This window comes from Elgaria multicarinata, chromosome 1 (assembly GCF_023053635.1).
Source record: "Elgaria multicarinata webbii isolate HBS135686 ecotype San Diego chromosome 1, rElgMul1.1.pri, whole genome shotgun sequence".
In the NCBI taxonomy this organism is placed as follows: domain Eukaryota; kingdom Metazoa; phylum Chordata; class Lepidosauria; order Squamata; family Anguidae; genus Elgaria; species Elgaria multicarinata.
This window is the reverse complement of record NC_086171.1, coordinates 26,049,251-26,068,420: the sequence shown is the minus strand read 5'-3', so window position 1 is coordinate 26,068,420 and position 19,170 is coordinate 26,049,251. Positions and strand designations below refer to the sequence as shown.

The 19,170-nt window shown below is 37.5% G+C and overlaps 1 protein-coding gene across 1 annotated transcript in view; it reads left to right on the top strand.

The window, feature by feature from the left end:
• The window catches only part of MPP7 (MAGUK p55 scaffold protein 7), a 112,847-nt gene that overhangs the window by 28,674 nt on the left and 65,003 nt on the right, over positions 1-19,170 (top strand). Inside the window, exons 2-3 of the mRNA XM_063125098.1 lie at positions 2,083-2,248; positions 9,681-9,799. Coding sequence (XP_062981168.1) covers positions 2,212-2,248; positions 9,681-9,799 — 156 coding nt within the window. The 5' untranslated portion in view covers positions 2,083-2,211. The remainder of the gene's footprint in view (positions 1-2,082; positions 2,249-9,680; positions 9,800-19,170) is intronic.

Below are 19,170 nucleotides of genomic sequence, written 5' to 3'. Positions count from 1 at the left end.
GGTTTTGAAAGTTAATATTGAGGAATTTAACCACAATAAAGAAAAATGAGGAATGGCATCCACTCTTGTTAATACTGAATATTTTCTAGATTAATGGAACTTTGGTCTTTAAACTTAAATATCTGCAATCTTAATTAGTAATATTGCAACCCATATGTTCATTAATATGGATATTACGCTTTTGCAATGGAATCAAAGATCCAAGGTATACAGCTAAAACTGATGAATGTTCATATGAAAAATAAAATAAAGCTGCTTGGCTGCAATACTAGTTTGATTCTGCAATAGCTGTGACTTGTATGTCCAAGTTCTAAAATTTATTTCCTGGCATTGATATGTGCATGTTACATTTGCACCAGGACAAACTGAATTGATGCTTTGCAAAACTTGTACAATGTGTCCTTGGCCTGACGTCAAATGCCTTTTAAAAAAATAATAATCTGTTAACTTGTATGTAAATACTCTGCTTTTCTCTGTTTCAAGGTTGAGTAAATGGAGTACTCCATAATACATAATAGTCACAATTCAATAGGTCCATAGTCTTAAATAGTTCATGGCCCAACACAGACTTAGTTCATCTATCTATTGAATATTCAGCAATCAAGTCCTCAAACATTTATGAATGTCTCAAGTGAAACACTTTAACTTCTGACTTACATACAGTATAATTCATTTCTAATCATCTTAGAGGCTGTTAGAAAAGCCTGTTGAGATGCTGATGCTAATTATTTTGAAAAGCCTCAGACCGTGCCTTAGAATGTGTTTGAAAATAAGCTCCAGGAAACAAAATATATGAATTATAATTCTTTGATTGTTTTTCATTTGTAGGGTGAAAACATGCTATTCTAGTGCCATTCATAGGAATGACAAAACAAAAGTTGCTAGATTAGAAACTTTAAGTATTTGTCATACCTTTAAATAACTATTATAGCTGAATATAATATATATATCCATTGAGAAAACTAAAGTCACTTCTAATTTTATTACATTTCTTCATAGTGATGTGAAAATCAGCTCAGTCTTCCCTCATTATCTCCACTTGAGGACACATTTTATAATGCCAGTGTTAGAGTGTGTGTGTTCTTGGGTTTTGTTAATATCTCATGTAAGTGTTCATACTTGTGGCTTCAATTTCAGTATTACAACAATTTTACTCAGAAGTGGTCTTATCGGTATAACCTAACTTTTAGAAACTAGAACATCCAAAATGTATAATTGAACATCTGTATCCTTCATATGGTATTTAAGATTTGTAACCTAAAATACACTGAAATAGGTATGCACTAGTGAGGATGAAAAATGTTAAAATTATTGTAATAGATATAGGTGCTTTTGTGGTAGTGTGCTCAAGCTGCAAAACAAACCTCAAAACTTTTCCTAATGCCTAACTGTTCCTCATAGGGTGCATGCAGATGGAGGGCACCCAATACCACTAGTCAGAAAACATTATGCAGCTATTCTGTTTTTTCCTCCTTAACAGATTTTCTGTGGTAAGAGAAAAGACAGAAGAAGTTGTGGGAAAATATGGGTTACAAATGAAAGATGATGTCTCGACCACATGTAAAATTATGTGAATGAAACATGACAGTTGCGCAATAAAAGCCTTGTCTGGAAGTACTTTTATGAAGACAGGGGCTAGGATCTAAAGAACCTTTAAGTCCAAGGAGCTTTAGATTTGTTTTTCTTGAGGAGCAGTCCCCTATCTTATATGGCAAGCTGTTTTTGAAATGTTGAGTAATGTGAAAAGAAATTTATGCTGGGGGCAGGGGTTTGTCCGCTCAGTGAAAAATTCAACCAGTGTAGTGCAAATCTCTTGCATGAGCTCAAGCACTTGTATGGATCCTGGTTTTAACGTACACAAAATATGTGTATATGCATACATTCTCTTGAGTATACATTAGATTAAAAGAAACAACATAATGCATACAATTTTTTGAGATTCTAAATTAACATCTTGTAATTTAGGTGTGAGGAAATAGATTTCAAAATGCTAAATTAGGTTTTAAAGAGATTTATGACAAATTACAGAAACTTACAATTGTAGTAATTTTCTTTATTTGTGTATATTTCTGTTCTTTCCAGGGCACCTTCGAAATTGCCTAAATCTTTGTAGAGAACATGGCTGCAAGTAGTTGAACTGAAACTCACTACTACCTTCTTCCTGGAGTGCTGTCCTGTTGTGTGTCATTGTTGTAGTCAGCAAACTAAATCATGCCAGCTTTATCAACTGGATCTGGAGGTGACACAGGTAGGTAAGCCCAGGTTTGCTAATTTTATACATATTAGCGTTTGCTGGTTATGTGTAGCTATCTACATATTGTCTCAACCCATTTCTAGTTGCACAGAAAATGTATTTCTGCATGACTCATTACACCATACTGTAGATGGAGATGCAGATCCAAATACATGATATTGTAGCTGCCATCCAAATTTGGATGCGAGTTCAGATAAATCTCCAAGTTATGCCTGTCATTCCTAATATGCTCATGTAGAAGCAGGCTTCCTGCATGTAGATCTCTTTTGCTGTATTGGAGTGTATATGTTTTAAGAAAAAGGTTAAGGAGAGCAAAATAAACTCGATTGCAAATTAAAGGAACTTGTAATTGTCTAATTTATATTTAAGGACTATGGATGTATAATATTGTTTAATGCCATTATTTGCAACAGGTCTTACAAACAATTTTATTGTGTTAAGTACATCAGTACATGTGAAAAAAACCTACAGTATACCATGTAGTTATGAAGAATGTACTTGTCATGAGATACCTTATGCTGAGACTTACCTATAAGACACCAAATATGTGTGCATATCCTTAACTCTGATCCCACTGTTAATTTTAGAAAAACAGGTTTTAATTCTAAACAAAAGCTGAAGAATTTGCTTGATATCTTGCTATGTTACTATTCCGGTGGGTAAAACTGGAATCTTCGCATTTCCTTTCAGTTAATGCTGTTTCATATTCAAAATGTACAGAATCCTGAAAGAATAGGGTGTCTTCCTAAGAACTTCTGAAACAAGTGTTAGAAATTGGATTTGTGCCTAACCTTGTCAGATTGACTTTTTGGGGAGCATCCCAAATTTTCTAAACATATGACAAAAAGGAAACGCTTGTCTGGCACACCTGATAGATCAAAATTCACTAAGATGTTATAGTTGCATTCCTTTTGAGATAATTTGAGGTTAGGCTAGAAGAGGTTCAAGGCAGGTTTATTAATTTGGGTGAAGAGGGTTTGACTCTTCATGAAATCCCTTGCAATGTTTACTGTACTGTTCCAAAGCTGCTGTTAACTTACAAATCTTCACCAGATACCTAACAGCATGATTTTAAAAACAAAGTGCTGAAGTGCATACATCTATAAAATGTTATGTTTGTTCATGGCTAAGCAAATGACAGTAGTCAGGATGGCTTCTATGGGTATTACAATGCCTTCTATGGGTATTACTGTTAAACACTATTTATACAAACTTCCCCCCATCACATAATGTGAGTGAACGTTGTAAATGCCAATGTGAGTGAACCTTCTTTCAGGCACATAATACTGATCTTTATTGTATTGTACAGCAGTAAATTTCAGAATGCAGGTACTTTTGTTGCTGGATATTTAATTTTGTATGACAAATGTTGTCTGATCCTTCTATATAACTGTAAAATATACTTTAGTTGTGAAAAATGTAATCCTGTTAAACATAGTAATGATCAGTACTGATTATTCTACCTTTGTCAAAAGGAAAAACTTAAAGGTTGGTGTGTTCTGTTTTATTAATACAGTAAAGTTTTACAGTGTTGTTCTGGGCCTAGGTATATGTTCTTTAGTGTTTATTAGCCCTTAGTTACAGTAAAAAAATTGTCTTAACTTGGTATTGTGGTTCAAAATTCTGATGTAGTAAATTATTTAACAAAAGGTAAAAGTACATCCATTTGTCATAATGTTGATTAAAAAATTTCTGACATGATTAGTACTTTCTTGTAATATGTAAGAGTGATGGAACGCAGTGACCATATTTTTTTATCATTTAGCCCTACTTTATAGCTTCCACAGACTTGTTCTAATAATGAAGCTATGAAGGATATGACAAGAATGGTGATATTAAATTTCTCTAGACTAACAGTAAATTTTTCCACTCTGATGTCAAGAATGTTGAGCATCTGGACTCTGAGTGGTTTACCACGTGAGCACTTTCCCCAATTTCTTAGCCATTTATTCTCCTCCTAGGAACTAGCTGCCTTACGTTGAAAATAATAGTAACTGAAACTGTTCTCTAGAATTGGAAAAAATTATGTGCTGTTCATTTTCCATTATTTGGAAGAATTATTTTATTACACTTTTGCAATTCTTTAAAAAATACAGATATAACAATGTGTCCATGTATTGAATAAATTCAATTAATAAAGTTCAGGAAAACAGTTCCACGGATGTGCTGTAGACAGTGTTTACAAGTCCATGCTACAATAATTGGTATTACATTTTTATCTTCAGGGACCTGCTTTAAGACAGTTTACCTTGTGAAACAAGTTCTACAAGCAACTACAGTTTTGACATCTTGCATCCATTCATTCCATCTGTCTTTCAGAAACTTTCTGAAGGCTGTTAAATCAGGCACTGTTAGGAATGTTGGATTTATCTAAATTTCACTTCCAGATAAGGCAGACTTTCAGTAGCAGAAAAAGTATGTAATATGTTTTGAACTACTGTTCTGTTACTGAATTTGAACTTCATGACAGAGTACTGAATAAATCAAAACATAGATTAAAAATCATACACTTAACTTATTCTGCGATCAGACGGCAGGTGTTTCAAATAAACAGCAGGTGTTTCAAATAAACAGCACCTATATATATATAAATATTTATATTTTTGACAAGTAAGATCAAACTTTGTACTTTCATAATTCAACTACAAGTATGATAGACAGAGAAATCCTCTTCCTCCCCAGATGTTCAACTGGCATCAATAGTTTTTCATCAGACTTCTACAGTTCAACTTAAGTAAAGTTGAGTCTAAGAATTTATTTATTTATTTATTTATTTGGATTTTTTTAATATAAATTTCTATTTCCTTTAATCCCAACTATGGAAACATATTCCTTCAAGGAAAAAAGTAAGATTACTAGTCCAGTGTAAAAATTAAAATTTCTAAATTCTCACGATATTCTAGATAAAATGTATAGTAATTAACATGCTAGCCTATTTAGTGAGCTTCAGTTACTCTGTTACCAGGTTAGCTGTGTGATGATGCAAAGACAATTTTGATTTAAAGCATGTAGTTATCCCCAAATTAAGTAAATTGAACGTTGCCAGAAGACAAAGACGCATATCAGAACACAAAAGTCTTCATTCTATATTTGGCTCTGAAATCTAACTAGCCTAATAAGGACTGATAGTGAGGCAATGTTTTTGGAAGGCAATAGCCTAGACATTTTTAAGTGGAACTGTGTTTACTGCAAGAAGCTGTAGCATCAGCTCAATCATTACACAAATCTAAGGAACGCCTCCTCCCATATGTACCTGCCCGGACCTTAAGATCATCTACAGGGGCCCTTCTCCATGAGCCCCTGCCAAAGGAAGTGAGGCAGGTGGATACTAGGAGGAGGGCTTTCTCTGCTGTGGCACCCTGGCTGTGGAATGAGCTCCCCAGAGAGGTCCGTCTGGCGCCTACACTACTCTTTTCGTCGCCAGCTGAAGTCCTTTTTATTCTCTCAGTATTTTAACATTTAATTTTAACTTAAATTTAAATTTTACTGTTCTAACTCTGTATTTTAATCTCATATCAATTTTGCTGCATGGTTTTATCCTGGTTGTGCTTTTTATACTGTATTTTGTATTTGTGTTTTTAACCTGTTGGTTGTTTTATTATGGTTTTAATTTTTGTGAACCGCCCAGAGAGTTTCGGCTATTGGGCGGTATAAAAATGTAATAAATAAATAAAATGTTATAAATAAATAAAAAGGTAAAAAAGGTAAAAATTATGGTGGAGGATGTGTATGGCTAATTAATGATATGGATTTTAATGCACAATCAGGTTCCAACCACATAGATGGAAGTGCTAGTCAGGTGTGTGTGTGTTTATGTATAAGGGTGGAATTACATTTAATCAGCTAATTCAATTTTTAGTTTAAGTCATGAAAAAGGGTTGTGGGTGGGGGGTAAATACTTGAATCTCCTGACTGGGAAAATATCATTTGGATCCTGTGCAACTACTGTGGTACCCTTTCCAAAAGCACAGTAACCTATCACTGAACAATTTATCATATGTCAAAGCTAAGTAAGTTTTTATTACCTTGTTCAGAGATTAAACAATAAAAACATGCACTCAAGACTATTTATTTATTTTATTACATTTATATACCGTCCCATAGCAGAAGCTCTCAAGACTAGGCTTAGCATTGCTTGAAGCAAAATCCTTTGTTCCCAGGATCCAAATTCTATCTAATATACAGTAATCCTTGTCAAACAAGCTTTATTGTGTATTGTCCCCAAACGTGCATTCTATATTTTTAGTTATTTTTCTATTCCACTTAACTTTTTGTGGTAGCAAGACATTCGAGAAAATGGGTCCAATTTTTAGACAGTAAGTCTGCATCTAATACAATGGGATTTGAGTACATTTCAGGAAGCTATTAAACGTACATGATAGCTGTTTGCCTCATGATGAATTTACACTCTACTAATTGACTCAATTTAGTGTTGATGTGTAGCGTGATGGCTGGAAAACTAGCTATTTGACAGCCTGGGGTTCTAAACATGAAAGTGGGTGCTTGATATTTTGGAATGTTCTTTCCAGCTCTCAGTATTTATTAATCTGAGCTTCAAATTAGAGTTATGCATTGAAATTAGTGTGGATTATCAATCCAGGAGTTTATGAGAATAACATAAACACATATATCCTTTTTGGTTTTGAATATCATTGAGTCACAGAATATGTAGGTAGCACTTAGTTTTTCACAAAGCATACAGGATGTCCTTTTCAAATGCAATGCTATTTGTTGGTTTAAAGTTGAATGTTCAAAGCTTCAGTAACCATGATTGCTTTGCTTTCTGTAAATGTAAACTTTATGCATGTTTTTAGTTCTGGACCCCTGTGAATTTAGTAATAGCACATTATACTCCACAATGTTTTATATTAATAAATGATATAGCAGTTTTGTTACTTCTCAGTTGTCTGGGGGAAAGTAACAGTTCCTTATGGGGTGACTGCTTGCCAGGCATCACTGCTTACTGACCTGTTCCTCATGGGTTTATACATTTTGAGTAGATTGGTCAAATTTTGTACTTGTCTCAAGGCCGATTTGAAAATAAAATTTGTAATTGAGAGTTTTGCCAGTTGAGGCAAAGATGTCACTATGACACTAATTGCTGATGTGTGTTGGTTAGTAGCAGCCAAATCCAATCAACCCATACTAGCTGGATAAAACATGATACCACTTAGCTAGTTCTGGCCAGAAATTTTCAAACTGGCATGCATATGTGAAACTGGCTAGACATGCACAAGTATGTCCTATCTGAGATGTTAACCAATCCTTTCTTAAAAGCTTTGGAGGATTTATTCATTCTTGAGGGGAAAAGATTATACAGTAGTGCTCATTATCTCTCATCAGGAAAAAACGGTACTACTAAAAGGTATGCCTACACTATAAACTTATAATATGTTAACAGGCTTTCTTTTCCCCCAGGGAATCCCTAGGACTGTAGATCTCTTTGTGGAACGAGGCATCTCCAATCTCACCAAACTAGATTTCCCAGGCTTCTTTGGAGAAAGCCATGGCAGTTAAATTAGCATAAGGCAGATATACATTCATAGAGTAGATCAGTGGCTTTCAAATGATGTTGCAGGGAACTAGTTTGACATTCAAGCTTCTCTGATTATCTAGTGTAATGCTCAGCCTCAGGAAGGTGTTTTGATGTGTTCTACATCAAAGTTGGGCAAATTTCAAGCTTGTAGGATCTACATAGTTCTTTTTAGTTGAAACACGCACACGCACACCTGAAATCCACCACCTGGAATTCAAAAGATATGCTTTAGAATTAAAGAATTCTCAGCCCAGGAATTTGTTTTGAGTACCAAAAACAGCCCTTTCTACACATCCACTGCTGGTCTGTCACCATCCCCACACTCTGCTTTCTCCATTTCAACAATATAATTTTGGGTGACAGTTCCATTGTGTTGCCATTGCTAATCAATTGGGAGTCAGAAATAGCAGTGCAAGTGCTGATAACAATGCAGTACTTGGTGTAAGTTCAGAACTTTTGATACTCAGGAAAAAGTGTTGTGATTTGAGTTTCATCAAGTTTTTATGCTGAAGAAATACTATAAACAAGACAAGGTTTAAAATAAAGCAAGATTTGAAATATGAACATTGCCTCCCAAAAGCCCAAAGAAAATGTCTGGAAAGTTTTTTTTTCCAGCATACTTTACTGAGTAATGCCAGGAAAAGAGGGGAAAACATTAAATCTGTTCCCAAAGGTGCTGTATTTAATTTTAGAAGAGGCATCTAATGCCTCCAAAGATTGTGCAAGCATGTTGACTTAAAATATTGAAACTATGTTTTAAGGAGATAATCATCACTTTGATAGATTACCGAGTAGCTTGACATAATACTCTTTAATAGGAAATTCTTTTGGAAATCTGTTCTTATGATGAACAGCAGTTGGTCTGATCATAAACATTTTTTCCCTCAGAAAAAGTCACACTGCATTTAATAGAGCTTACTTCCTAGGAAGTGTGCTTAGGGTTGCAGCAGTAGAATAAAAATAATAGTTGGGTCATGAATAGTGGAATAATTCAGGAGGTTATCAGTGTTTGCTGCCCTAGACCATGTCCTCCTTACCCCTAAAAAAAAATCCCACTGGAAAAACTAAACATGTGCTGTGAAATGATATCTGCCCCTGCCAGGTTACCTCCCTAGGGAAAGCTTCTGCATGTCGTGTTGCTATGTTTCTTGGACAGCAGCATGATGGATATTTTATGCTGGATGCTACTGTGAAAACAGTGTGCTACTGTCTGCCCCAGGGAAATTGCTGTGAGATCTGCCGCAAATAACTGGGAGCAGCAATTGCTTTAATCCCTGTGGAGAAACTTTGATAAATCCTTTGCGTGCATACTTTCACTAACAAAATGTAGTATAAACATAAACGGATTTTGCTCAGGAGTTGACTGCAGAATAGCTAGCAATAAAGTTTCATTCTTCTGTGCATCTATTACACCCAAGATCTTTTACAAAAACAATGTATTGGTGAGAAGTATTTAGAGAAACCACAAACTCTTTTTAATGGACCACCCTATCCATTTTCTGTTCTTATAAGGATGTTTTTCCTATTCATGACTCATTTCACTCTAACATCAAGGGAAATGGAATAACGATTAAGCAAAGGAATGTATGTGTTTCTGGGTTTTGTCCCTTTCCAAAAAGCTTTATGAATTCTTGGTACAGTGTTAAGTAAATATATTGCTACAGAAGCTTTAGCAACTGTTAATAAAGTAAAAAGTACCTTGCTAGTCTTTTTTAAAAAAGAAAAATCCAAAATTCTGTCTGTCTCTTTGGTTCTTTAATTTGGTCACTACTTCCAGGCTTACTACTAGCTTAATATAGAATAGTTCAGCAGCAAGTTATACAGAAGGGTTAAGAGAAATTAATGAGATCACCCTTAGCTTTCACTTTGTATTTTATTTTCATTTTATAGGTTTGTATGAGCTGCTGGCTTCATTGCCAGCCCAGCTGCAGCCACATGTGGACAGCCAGGAAGACCTGACCTTCCTCTGGGATATGTTTGGTGAAAAAAGCCTTCATTCGCTGGTAAAGGTAAACCACACTTAAATGCTTATTCTTTTTGCAAAACGCTTATGGAAAAACATTTTCAGCAGCCTCTAGTAAACCGGGAACCGAGCAGTTACTCAATGAACACAAAACAGCCTTGTTTCGACTCTTTGCTTCTGTGAGGGATGGAAGTTGTTAAAGGATTCTACCAAAAATACAGAGATGATTTCATTTAATAGTGATGTTTTGGCAGTATACATTAATGTAACAAACATATGATGTTTGCCCTTGTTTAGAATGAGGTAGCACGAAATAGTAGCAGGAAATCTGAGATTCCTTCATGGTCAACATTCAAGGTTTGGAATTTAGCTTAAATAAACAAATGTTCACAGCAAAAATTAGATGGGATATATTTTTGAGGTAAAATATGGCAACAGTTCAGTAGCCACATTAATTTAAAATAATTTCCTTTAACAAAGTCAACTGAAATTCTAGTAAGACTCTTTAATTGGCTTGCATCCATTGAAAATTGTGTTCAGCATATAAATATATTGAAGTCTATCATGAATAAAAATAAACTTGGTAGAGTAATTCATGGATGTGTCCAGTGAAAAAGGGTAAATACTCATGTATGCTTTCTGATTTGCAAAATGCTTTACAATTTTTGTGTTCATCATTGTAATCGTGCCACTGTTACAATTTTACAGATTTGGAGCTAAGTTTGAGAGAGATTTGTGTACGGCAAGTCCTGTGCCCTGAGCTTGTAATAAATTCTGGGTCGTGCTCCTCAGTTGGACAGGGAAGGCTGCATGGGTGGTGGGAAGTATGCTGGTTTCCCACTTCTGGGAGAGAAGGGTTCCTTCCCCAGAGGAAGAGAAAGAGGGAGGGAGGAAAGTTACATTGGTCCCTTTGGCAACCCTTTACATATAAGTGGCTGCGTTCCTACCAGAAGGGATTGTACTTTGATACATCACCAAATATGTCATTTCAGGGTGTAGTTGGCTTCTAAATCATTACTCAAGTTTGCAGCCTTGGGGTGCTTATGGATATGTAGCTACTTCAGTAAGTCTGCATAATGGAGACATCTAGGAGCATTTTCCTTTAACTTAGGGGTGAGGAGTGGGTCATGGACTGGATTTGGCCTATGGAACCTTATTATTGGGCCACCTGCTTCCCCTCTTACTGCCCCGCTCCTTCCTCTTCAGCCCTGTTGCTTTCTTATGAGTTGAAGTGTTCTTTGTTTTGTTTTTTCCTTGCCTTTAGGCACAAGACTTTCAGGCACAGTCTCCTACAATGCAACTGGCTGGGAGGCTGTTTTCCCCTACTGCTTCTTCCTTTTACTCATCTGTCTTTCTCACCTTCCAACCATACTTCCTTCTGCCCCATTTGGGCTGCTTTCTCGAATTCCCAAGGTGGAGAAGAAGAAGGAGGAGGCTGTCTTAAAGAGGAAATGCCTCTTAAAAGGGCAATGCCTTGGATAGTTCTTAAAAGAGCAAAGCCAGTGCTGGAAGCAAGTAATGACCTGGGAGAAGGAAATTGATTTTAGGTGATCTCTGGGTAAATGTCAATTTGCTGGGGAGGATACATTTATTGAAGCCTTAGGATTTAGGATTGTTAATTGCAAATTATGAGAGAGTAAAAAATAGTGTGTGTATGAGAGAGAGAGAGAGAGAGAGAGAGAGATTGGGTGGCCATGCTCACTTTGGGCTCTGGCCCCACCCACTGCTGGCCTGAAGCCCCAGAGCCAAGGTGATTTGCCCTATTCTGTTTGATGGGAAATGGCAGCATTAATCTCTCAACATAAATAAGGCAACAGAGTGGTTCAAAGCAGGAAACCAAAGGTGAGTGCCCAAGCAAAAAACAAGCATTTCCCCAAATTCAAGGGAAATTGTAAGCTTTAGAACAAAGAGTTCACATATAGCTCAGAGGCTGGACTCAGGATGAAAGAGAACAAAGGGAACAATATCTTGACGGGAATGAAAGGAAACCTTTCATTGTAAACCGCCCAGAGAGCTTCGGCTGTGGGGCGGTATATAAATGTAATTAAATAAATAAATAAATAAATAAACCTCAGGCTACTGTTTGAGTTAAGGCTGGCTGGCTCTATACTCGAGGAATTCTACTATGGAAGTGAAGTACCGTATTTTCCGGCGTATAAGACAACTGGGCGTATAAGACGACCCCCAACTTTTGAGAAGATTTTCCTGGGTTAAAAAGTAGTCTTATACGCCAGAAAATACAGTAGGTATGTAAAATGAAAGATATTACAAGGGGTGTCCAGGTGGTACTGTAACAAGTTGATCTGTCTTGGGAGTGGAAGTACTGTCAAAGTGCGATATTCTCTCTCCCTTCTTTGCTCTTTAGAGTTAATGCTTTAAAGTTCTGGCCCATGTACTAATTACATTTTGCACTGCATGCTTTTTCTTTTAAAACCGATTCTATAAATATGCAATCTCTCAAGAAAGAATATTCTTGGAACTGTATATAATTCGTGAAAGGGAAGAATGTGAAGGATTTCAGTTGCTAAGGAATCCTGATAGACATGGGGTAGAAGTCCAGTCTCAGTCCTACACATACCTAGTTTTCTTTTCAGTTGCCAAAAAACTAGTCATTCGAGAATGGGTGGGAGAGTTCTCTGCCAACTGTTAATCATCTTAAAAAGGCCGAAATAAAGTACACTTTCTGTGGAGTCATTACCATATACCTATCTAAGGGTCTGAAAAATTGGTAATGCAATCTTTTTTATTGCATATATAATAGACATTATAAAATACAATAATAGGTCCCATATATACTTATTAATAATGTGCTAACCTTTCAGCTGAAGCAGTACCCTTGTTATGGACTGTAGGTTACTTTATGTACACCTATGGTACATCTTACATGGAAGCAAATACATTGTGAGCACTAAAGTTGGATATTTTTATGAAACAAGAAAAATTGAAGAGAGGATTTGCATCAAATACCGTGCACATATTGATCCAAAGTAATTTTATAGCACAATAAGATATGTTGTCCTACTTGTGGGTCCCTGGTTGATAGCTGGTTGGCCACTGTGTGATCAAAGCGTTGGACTAGATGAATCCATGGTCTGATTTAGCTTGGCTCTTATGTTTGAACAACAGGTCTATAAAAACCAGAGGGTTGTATGACATACTTTTGGTGATTCCCCTAGAATCCATCAGTGCTAGGAATGTTAGAAATATATATTTAAAAAAAAAACATTTTTGGATCAGTTGCAGTTTAAAGCAACTCTTAACTTGCAGCTGGGGATGTTCCAAAGAGAAACAGTAATGCAGCCAAAAATGAAATAGGAATGAGGAACTCTTCATCCTTTAAGGGCAATTTATTTTTCAAAGGTGAATATGCCCATTTTCAATAGAAAAGTATCTGTAAGCGTAATATAGAAACCCTGATTCTTTGATAATGTCTGTTTTTTTCTTCTAGATGTTGTGAGTGTGGGTTCATCTGAAGGCTAATTAGAGTTAATACTTTTTCAGTGTTCACATTCATTGTCATCTTGCTTCTGTATGTTTCCTCAAGACAGCAAGGAGATAAAACCCAACTTGGCTGATAAAACTATTTATGTACCTGCTCCTGGTGGTTTTTCATTCAGAAGATTGATCAGGTTAATACTTGCTTAGCTTCATCAATGCTGCAGCTCCAGATCATTCACTAAGCTGATGAGTGCCAATTTGTATAGGACACTTAAATTAATAACTTTTAAAAAATGTAGTCAATGCAGTGGCCAACTATGTTGTTAGAATTACAAACCATTGAGTGAGTCACCAAGAAATACTGAAGCAGGGAAGGCATTCCCATTATTACTGGAATGGGAAGGATTCACATCAGTCTTGTGATGGATGTGTTCCCTGTTTGTAATTATTGTTGATACAGCGTGGAAATGCAGACTGAACAGAAACAGCTCCCATGCCAAATTTGTAGTGTGTGAATCCAGCCAGAGGTGCATAGAATTTTGTCACTTTTCACCTTTAATTGTAGCTATAACTTAGTACTACTCCTTTTAAAAATAGTGACTATTTCTCCTCTCAGTTCTCTTTTTTGCTTTTGCACATATCTATATATCTAAGGCACCACACTACTTAAAAATTCAACCTCTTCACTCTGTGCATGTGTGTATGAGTTATAAGCATGTGTTCTCATGTTTATGTTCTCTTAATTTATAGCTGACATTCTTGTTAACATTTTTTAAAAAACCACAAAGTTTTTGAAATAACTATCTCTACAAGTTTGTAGAATACGTTTGCTGTGCAGATGGCATGATGTCACAGAAATTATTTTCAAACAGAAATCCTATTCAGCTGCCAATTCTGGCATGAGACACTTAACATATTTGTAATAGACATGTGGTGCCCCTTCTTTATTTAATATCTACTAAGGGGCCAAAGAACTGAAAATTGTAAAACCTGTGAGTTGTATTTTACTTTCATGTGTGTCTGGTTGAACTCAGAAAGTAGTTGCATGCAGATCTGATTGCTTGAGTTCTTCTCGTGGTCTCTGTACCATCCACACATATGGGCTCTGCACCTCTGTGAACCCTCAATTGGGAATCTTCTACAGCTGAGGAATTTTAGCAGGAACCTTCCCCTACCATCCCAGAATGCATGTTTCTTCCTATTCCCTCAGTTCTCTTTCAACTGCCATTGTGGCAGCCTCATAGGGAAATTTCTCTGTTCGTCCTGAGAGAAATTAGGATATGCTGAAGAAAACTGACTTTCATTTTTCTCTTCCTTTCTCTTACTATCTACTTGTTTTTGTTTTACTTATATTTTGTTCATTCATTATCTCTGCAGTCGCCTGAAAGCATATGGCCTTTCAGCCTCTTTTTAAGAAATGTGCTGCTGTGTCAACAAATTCCTGCCAATGGATGGACACTCCCTGTGCCTTTTTTGTCTAGGGGGAGCACATAGAGTCCTGCTTGTTTTATCAAACAAGGTATAATCAAACCACAACACTCTGTGCAGTTCTTTCGGAGAGAGCTCTGGAGGCAGTAGAGCCTAAAATGTCCAAGGTTTCAATTGACTTTCCTTGTTGGAGTGTTGAAACTTGCCCAGTTTCCAAGAGAGCCTATGTCTCCATTGCCAGCAATGTCTGAGACTGTCCATATCGACCCACCAATACCTGTCAGGTTGTTGAAGCTTACATTGGTGCAAAAAAGCTCCAAAAAGGTGAGGGCTCATAAGACACCTTTGGAACCAAAGAAGAGGTCTTCAGTGGATAGACTGTCCATGACCTCGACATTGAATGCCTGTGTCAGTATCAACCCTGTCTCTCCAACAAATTAATAGGTTTTGGCATCAGGTGGCTTCCATAGAATTAAGAAGACTTGTTTGGCTTTGGTCTGTGGGGCTCTCATAGAAAGCTCAATCAAGAACTGAGGACCTTCCTTTGAGGTGGAAGGCCTGTTAGTTTGAAGACGGATGAGGGAATGGATTCAGTGCAGAAGCCAGGAACACTTACTTATTTATTCAGTGTATACTCCACCTATATGCAGAATACCTTAGGCAGCGTACAAAGTTAAAACAATTTAAACAGGATAAAAACAATCAATAAAATACCATAGGTAACACAAAAATGTTAAATATCTGTAAAACCGTACAGCATAAAAATAATATATAATGGTCAGCATAGGGTTGGACCAATGGTCTACTACTTACCATCAATGCCAATGGTTCCAACAGCTGTCCTACAAGCAGTCCTGTTCCCCAGTTAGACAACCTTTCCAACAACCATCTGCTCTAGTTCCAAAATGTCTGTACAGTCTGGCAAGTTTAGGAACACCTGCTCAAAACGGAACAGCAATGTTAAACATCGCCTTTGACTCCCTCTTCTGATTGATTGTTCCTCTGTCAACTGATCTTTGGAACTTCCCTCTGGAAATTGAAGACCATAACATTGAACTTCTGGGTCCTCTCCATCATCCAAATAGGTTACAGGATTGTGTTTGACGATCTCCTTCTATTGGCTCCATCAAGGTTACAACTCCTTTAGAGGTACTTCTACAGTAAGTAGATACCCTTATGGTAAAGGGAGGCATACGATGATCAGGTATAGGATGGGTTCTACTCCCATTTCTTCACTGTTCCAAAGAAGGACGGAAGTCTTTGACTGATCCTGGACCTCAGAGAGGTGAACTCATAAAACTCCAAAACACTTCAGGGTGTTCAACATTCCTGTTGATCCTCCGTCTGCTTCAACAAAGAGAATGGTTTGCATCTGTGGACATGAAGGATGCACACTTACACATTGCCATCAGTTGGACTTACCAATGCTTGCTTCTGTTTGGCATCATATCTGATGCTTACCAGTTCCAGGTGTTGCACTTCAGTCTCACCACAGCACTGAGGGTCTTCACCAAATGCACTGCCGTCGTGGCAGCCTACCTTTGAGTGCCAGGGGGAGTCAGTGTACCTCTACATTGATTGTTGACTGTTAGTAGCATCAACAAACACAGGGATGCTCCAAGCTACTTCTTACATGCAGCCTCTTGCAAGATCTCGGTCTCTATATCAGCGTGTAGAAATCCCACTTGTGACCAATGCAACACATTCAGTTGCAACACGTCCAATGCAACACATCAATTTCACTGTGGGCCGAGCATTTCTGCCTCAAACAGGCATATGCCATGCTGGAGATATGATCACTCAAACTGTTGTTACCATGGTGCGGATTCAAAGGCTGCTGGTGGCCACTACTTCTGGAATTGATGGTGGCTACTATGCCCTGGTTTGCCCCCCTTCTTCATCATTTCCTCAGGGATCACCTTCGCCTCCTTTCAATTCCAAACCAGCTCACACAGGATCAAGGCAGGATCTGACATCAGCATGCTCCAGATGATGGCATGGAAGAGCTGTTGCACTGTCAGACTGACTTCCATTCCTGAAGGGGTGAAAAGTATCTTTGACACAGCTTGGAAACTGGCTACCTGACTGTAAATGGACATCTTTCTGTTCTTTTATAACGCTTCATGGCTTTGAACTAGTTTAGTGCCTTTTGCACCAAATTCTGCAGTTCTTGTCCCTTCATGAAAAAGGGTTGAAGTTATCGTTGTCAAGAATGTATGTGGTAGCTGTTTCAGTTTTTCATCTGCTCTGCCAGTGGAGGGCTTTTCGGTGTTCTCACACCCAACAACTAAACAATTTCTCTGCAGAATACACAATCTCACTCCATGGGTTTGTCACCTGGTACTGAGTTGGAGTTTGTCGGTTGTTCCGCAAACCTTGAATGCCAAGACATTCAAACCACTTGCTACTGTGGACTTGCGCCTGCTTTCGTGGAAGATAGCATTTTTGGTAGCAACAACTTCAGCTAGGAGATCTAGTAAATTGTGTTCCTTGTATGTGAACCTGACATTCCATTGCATCAAGATGGTGCTCTGTCCCAATGTTGCTTTCTTGCTGAACGTTGTCTCTGATTTCCATCTCAAACATGACATAGTGCAACTAAGATTCCTTCCTTCTCTTTGCTCTCAATTGAGCCCACTCTTCACGCATTGAATGTCTTGTGCAGAGCCCATATATGTGAATGTACAGATGACCACTTGAAGAACTACAGTTACAGGTAAGCAACTTGCCAGTGTGGTGTCACGGCTAGAGTGTGGGACCGGGAATTGGGAGATTTGAATTCTAGTCCCATGCAGCCATGGAAGCTCACTGGGTGACTTTGGGCCAGTCACAGACTCTCAGCCCAATCTATCTCGCAGGGTTGTTGTTGTGAGGATAAAATGGAGAGGAGGAGGGTTATGTATGTCGCCTTGGGTTCCTTAAGGAGGAAAAAAGGCGGGATATAAATGTAATAAAATAAATAAAGTCTTCATTAGAAAATGGGAATAGTAAGAGTTAGGCTGGGTTCACACAACACACTAACCCACCATGGGTTATTGTCTTGTCTGGACAAGTCCTTTGTCTACACAGTGGGTTAACATGCTGTGTGAATGCAGTGCATTTTCCACATGGTGGGTTATCATGTTGTCTGAACACAGCACATTTTCCACAGTGTAGCTTATTTTTATTGAACAAGCTACCTTGAGAATGTATGGCTTGTTGTTGGGTTGTTCAGGGTAGTTAACAAGCCACACTGCATGGTTAACAAACAACCCTGTGGAAATCGTGCTGCATTCCGACAACACGATAACCCACCATGCGGAAAAAGCGCTGTGTTCAGACAACACAACCCACAGTTCAACAATAACCCATACTGAGTGGGTTAGCGTGTTATATGAACCCAGCTTTAGTGGTGTATATGTGAATATAATTTCTGCTTTTATTTTGAATTGTTTTTATATACTTGTGATGCAAGAGGCAGACTGCCTTCTTTCTGGCTTCAACTTCTTTGCTTAGTTCTTCCTACCATTGATATGTGCCAAATTAATATCTATGTAAGGCCTATCATCACTTTTCCCAAGAAAATGCAGACTTCAGGAGTCCAAAGATTCTTCAAGCCTGCTATATTCAATTGAACAATCTTGAGTAATATTGGGAAGATGAATTTAATTGTGGAGATTATAGAAGCAATCTGTTGTGGCCTAGTATCCAGGATAACATACTGCATTTGAACATTACTTTATATCATGGATCCAGCATTATTAAAACATAGTGTGCACGTGCTGCATGCTAGTGTAAGTAACCTGTTCACTCCTACTTTGCTTCTCCTTCTCATGTGAACAGTAAACAAAGCAAGCGTGGTTAACTGAGTGCTATGTTCAAACCTGGGATTATGGTTCATTGTGCCCCAAAAATCCATCACCATAACCAAGCTTTAAACCAGAGCTTGTTTGGATGTAATAATCCTGGGCTGAGACTTAAAGCTAAACTATCCATGCCTAGTTTGTTTACCAGCTCATGAGAGAAACAAAATAGGAGTGAGATGTGGTTCTGCATATTGTGGTTTAAACAAGGATTCCTGGCTAGAAGTGAGATATGAATGGTTGTACCTCTTAGTGCTGTTCAAAGTTTCTGTGTGTGCATGTTTAAAGGTTAAAATGTCAGATAGATTTTTTTATAGTTTAGATATAATATCACATAGGTTATATGGAAAGAATAAGTGTACACTGAGCTATTTAGTTTCTTTAAACAGAGAGAACATCATATCCTTCAATATCTCTTTCAGGGACCTCAGGTTTTAGAGGAGACAAGGTTGGTAATGTTCTGTAGTATGTACTGCATGTATAAAAATAGGTTTGTTGCTGGAGCTTCATGTTCTCATCTCAAATAGAAGAGATTAATTCAGCTTTCGAAGAGTGTAAAAGTTCTAAGAAACCTGAGCTTAAAGTGCACAACAAAACCTCATCCAATTTTGGAAATTCTTTCTCCAGTAGCTGAGCAGAAAGTTTGGCTCTGAAAGGGCAGAAAAATTTATCTTGGAGGAAGGGTAGCTTGTTTGGCTTTAATCTGAAT